Below are 4,439 nucleotides of genomic sequence, written 5' to 3'. Positions count from 1 at the left end.
AACATCGAGCGAGTATCAGCTATGTCAACACCAATGGTAACACTAGTGAGGACACAGTCTGAAAATATGCAGGAGAGTGATGTAGGTAGAAGATCGTGCTGATAAGCTGGAGGAGGAAGCAATTGCACTTGAATCACAAAGCGAGACACAAGCGCAAGGATCTAGAACATCGTGGAGCAAAATTGTGGCCACTGTTCCATTGGAGGAAGGTGAGGATCTGAAACGAGAATCACCTATTAACAGTAATGTGAAAATAACACTTGAAGACATTCATGAGGAGGTAGAATATTGAAAAACTGGAGTTGTATGCTATGTGTTGGGATCCAATCCACCACAAAACGTCATGGAATGGTATTTTAATAGAATTTGGGAAAAGCTGGGAATTGACTTAGTAGCACAAGTACAAAGAGGTGTATTTCTAGTCAGATTCCATACAACAGAAAGCATAACTAAAGTAGTAGAAGAAGGAGTCCAGATGTTTGAAAGAAAGCCAGTAATAGTCGAACCATGGCAGCCGGATAGAGAAATGAAGAAGGAGATAATGGATAACGTACCAGTATGGATCAGACTACTAGGGCTGAATGTGAAATACTAGGGAAAGCAGGCTTTAGCAAAAATAGCGGGACTGGTAGGGAACCCATTGAAAGTAGACAAAACAACTACTATGAAGGAGAGAATGACATATGCTAGAATACTGGTGGAAGTACCAATCAATAAGGTATTCCCAGATACCGTAATGTTTGAAAACGAGCATGGCCACATTGTGGAACAATAGGTGGAGTTTGAATGGAAGCCAATACTATGTACTAAATGCAAAAATTATGGACATGAACTGAAGGAATGCAGGAAATATATAAAGGAAGAGATAAGTAATAAAGCTCAAGAAAGGAAGGAAGAAGAACAACAGGGAATAGAGAAGACTAACAAAGATGAACAACTAGAAGCTACCAAAGAAGTTGACAAAGGTATAGATGTTGAAGAGAGGTTTCAACAAAGGGCAGGGAAGCAAGTGATAGGAAAGCAAAGACAGGATAACATTAACTACAGAAGAGGTTATGCAAGGAGAGGGATAGTGATCAGAGAACCTCAATTAATATAGGAAACTCATTTGCAGCATTAGGTGGACAAAGCAACAGGAATGAAGGGATAGCTAAACCTTCCTGCCCTGGAGAATGTGAAGCTGAGGGATGTCCTGGACATGGGAAGGGTGGGGGACTCCCCAACCGCAATGGATAGCATTGGTTTTTGGAATGCCAGAGGCCTAAACAAGCTAGATAAACAGAAAGAATTGAATCTGTTTATCCACTATTTGAGAGTTGGCGTGTTTGGGTTTTTGGAAACAAAGATAAAAAGAGCTAAGGCATATAAAGCTTCTTTTTATCTTTGTCAAGGCTGGTCGTTTATAATAAATCTAGACAAACATCTAGGAGGTAGGATTTGGATGGTATGGAAACCTCAGCTATATGAGGTGGATATCAAAGAAGTCACTGAACAAATGATTCACAACACAGTAAAGCACAGAGGGAATCGACTGAGTTTTAATGTTACTATGGTATATGGCTTCAATGAACAAGCAGCAAGGAGGAGACTATGGGATAACATCAAACAAATAAGGGTCAAATTGGATGGACCATGTGCTGTAATGGGAGACTTTAACTGTGTTTTAAGCAGGGATGAAAGAATTGGAAGCAAGGTAACTATGGTTGAAACTAGAGAGTTTAGACAATGTATAGAAGTCTGTGGTTTGAAGGAACTGAGATCCTCAGGAGCCTTCTTCACATGGAACAACAAACAAGGAGGAGACAGTCGAGTATACAGCATGATAGATAGAGTGTTGGTTAATACTGAGTGAGTGACTGACTTACCTGCATCAGAGGTGCATTCATGAATGAGGGTATCTATGATCATTGCCCAACAATCATAAACTGGGAAGGAAGGAATGCAGGAGGAAAAAGACAGTTCAAATATTTCAACATGTGGAGTGTGATTCTAGAATTCCAAACAAGAGTAAAAGAAGTTTGGGAAAAGGAAATACAAGGCACACAGATGTACAAATTGGTAGGAAAGCTGAATAGAACCAAAAATGTGCTGCAAAGATTGAACAAGGAAAGATTTTCAAATGTGGAAAAAGGGCTGAAACAGTAATGATCAACCTGACAGAATGCCAAGAAAAGATTCAAAATGATCTTAAGAATGTTGAATTAATTGAAGAGGAAATCAGATGGATGAAAGAAAGCATCAAATGGAAGCCTACTAAAGAGCAATTTTTTAGACAAAAAAGTAAGATACAATGGATAAGAAAGGGGGATCAAAACACAAAATACTTCCATAGTGTAATAAAAGCCAGAAGGAATGCAAATAGGATATTCTTTATTAAAGATGCTGAAGGGAAGGAGATAACAGATGTTGAAGGGATAACAGATGCCTTTATAAATTTTTACAAGAAACTGCTAGGGAAAGCAAAGGAGATAGGCAACATGTGTGCAGTAATCTTGTTAGGAAAGGGCAAGTGGTCCAACAGGAACAAAGAGAACAACTAGAAGCTCTAGTTACAGATAAGAAAATTAAGGCAACATTATGGTCAATTGTAGGAGACAAATCCCCAGGACCTGATGGCTATGGGTCTCGATTCTTTAAGGACTGCTGGCTAGTGATAAAGCAACATGTCATTGGTAGTGTAATGGAATTCTTTAACACATCAAAAATGCTCAGGATAATCAGTAAAACAACTCTAACTCTCATCCTAAAAACAACTATGCAGCTGAAGTAGGAGACTATAGACCTATTGCATGTTGCAATATGGTCTATAAAATAATATTAAAGGTGTTGTGTAATAGGCTAAAAGGAGTTTTGCCTTCAATAATAGCTGAGAACCAAAGTGCATTTGTGGAAGGCAAAAGTATAGTGCAAAACATCCTGATATGTCAAGACCTGGTGAAATTGTATAACAAGAAAAAATCAACAAGCAGTTGTTTGATTAAAATTGATCTAAAAAGGGCATATGATTCTGTGGAGTGGGGATTTGTGGAAGAAATGTTGCATGCACTAAACTTTCCTCCCAAATTCTTCAAATGGACTATGGCTTGCATATCAACAACCCAATACTCGATTGCTTTAAATGGAGGAATATATGGATGCATTGAGGGGAGAAGGGGATTGCGACAGGGAGATCCTATATCACCTCTCTTTTTTGTAATATGTATGGAGTACTTCACAAGAATAATGCAATGGGTAGCCACATTAGATGGATTTGCATTTGACACAAAATGCAAAGGTTTGAAGCTAAATCACTTATGCTTTGCAGATAATGTCTTAATGTTTTGTAAAGGTGAGTATCAAAGCATAATGCTTATGTTGAGAGGATTGCAAACATTCTCTGATGCATCTGGGCTGAGCACTAATGCTGGAAAATCTAATGTATATAGTGCAAATATGGATAGACAATGTTTAGAAGGTATATATGAAATAACTGGATACAAATAGGGGGAATTGCCATTCAAATACTTGGGGGTTTTAATAGTTTCAAGGAAACTGAATTCAGGAGACTGTGAAATGCTAGTGGACAAACTTAGTACAAGAATCCACTCTTGGGGATTGAGAAACTTATCATACGCAGGAAGGGTCCAATTGATCAACTCAGTGCTAATAAACATTCATTCATATTGGGCAACTATATTTATACTACCAAAGAAGGTTCTGAAAGACATCACTGCAATATGTAGAAACTACCTATGGGTTGGGAAAGATATATCAAATAAGGTGCCACTAGTTGCATGGGATCTTATGTGTAGACCAAAAAAAGAAGGAGGATTGGGAATAAGGGAGTGCATAATATGGAATGAAAATGCTATAGCTAAGTATGTATGGCACATTGCGAATAAAGAAGACACGATGTGGGTCAAATGGATAAATCATATATACATGAAAGGAGACAACTGGTGGCAATATAATCTTCCACAAGACAGCAGCTGGTATTGGAGGAAAATATGCTCTATACGAGATACACATGCTGCAGGTTACACAGAAAATGGATGGCAAATAAGGACAGGAAAATACACAATCAAGAGTGGCTACCACAGGAGAAGAGGAAGACGGGAACAATGGGCTTGGAGCAGAGAGGTGTGGAATAAAATGAACATCCCTAAACACAGCTTCATCTGCTGGCTTGCAATGAAAAGGAAACTGATGACAAAAAATAGAACACTGAGAATGAAAATAACAGAAGATAGTGATTGTATGCTATGTGAAGGAAAAACAAAAACAATGGACCACCTATTCTTTGAATGCACATTCTCTAAGATTTGCTTAGCTAAAGTATTCAAATGGCTAGGTATTGTCACACCTCATTTTTACCTACCCGCGAGGGCGCAAGGGAGTTTTTTCCAATTAAAGGACAATCGAAACGGGATTGGTTTATTTATTTCAGAGTCGCCACTTGG

At 38.4% G+C, this 4,439-nt stretch overlaps 1 protein-coding gene across 1 annotated transcript; it reads left to right on the top strand.

The window, feature by feature from the left end:
- Positions 1-1,228: 1,228 nt before the first annotated feature.
- On the top strand, positions 1,229-1,852 carry LOC138881794 (uncharacterized). The gene has a single exon (XM_070162065.1). It carries the CDS (start codon positions 1,229-1,231, stop codon positions 1,850-1,852), a length of 624 nt encoding a protein of 207 aa, XP_070018166.1.
- Positions 1,853-4,439: the final 2,587 nt, after the last annotated feature.

This window comes from Nicotiana sylvestris, chromosome 11 (genome assembly GCF_000393655.2).
Source record: "Nicotiana sylvestris chromosome 11, ASM39365v2, whole genome shotgun sequence".
NCBI classification, from domain to species: domain Eukaryota; kingdom Viridiplantae; phylum Streptophyta; class Magnoliopsida; order Solanales; family Solanaceae; genus Nicotiana; species Nicotiana sylvestris.
Note: the sequence above shows the minus strand (reverse complement) of the source record. Positions and strands in the feature narration are given on the sequence as shown.

Excerpts from the sequence above, each read along its gene's own strand:
- LOC138881794 (XM_070162065.1), top strand. The coding sequence starts at position 1,229 with ATGGATAGCATTGGTTTTTGGAATGCCAGAGGCCTAAACAAGCTAGAT.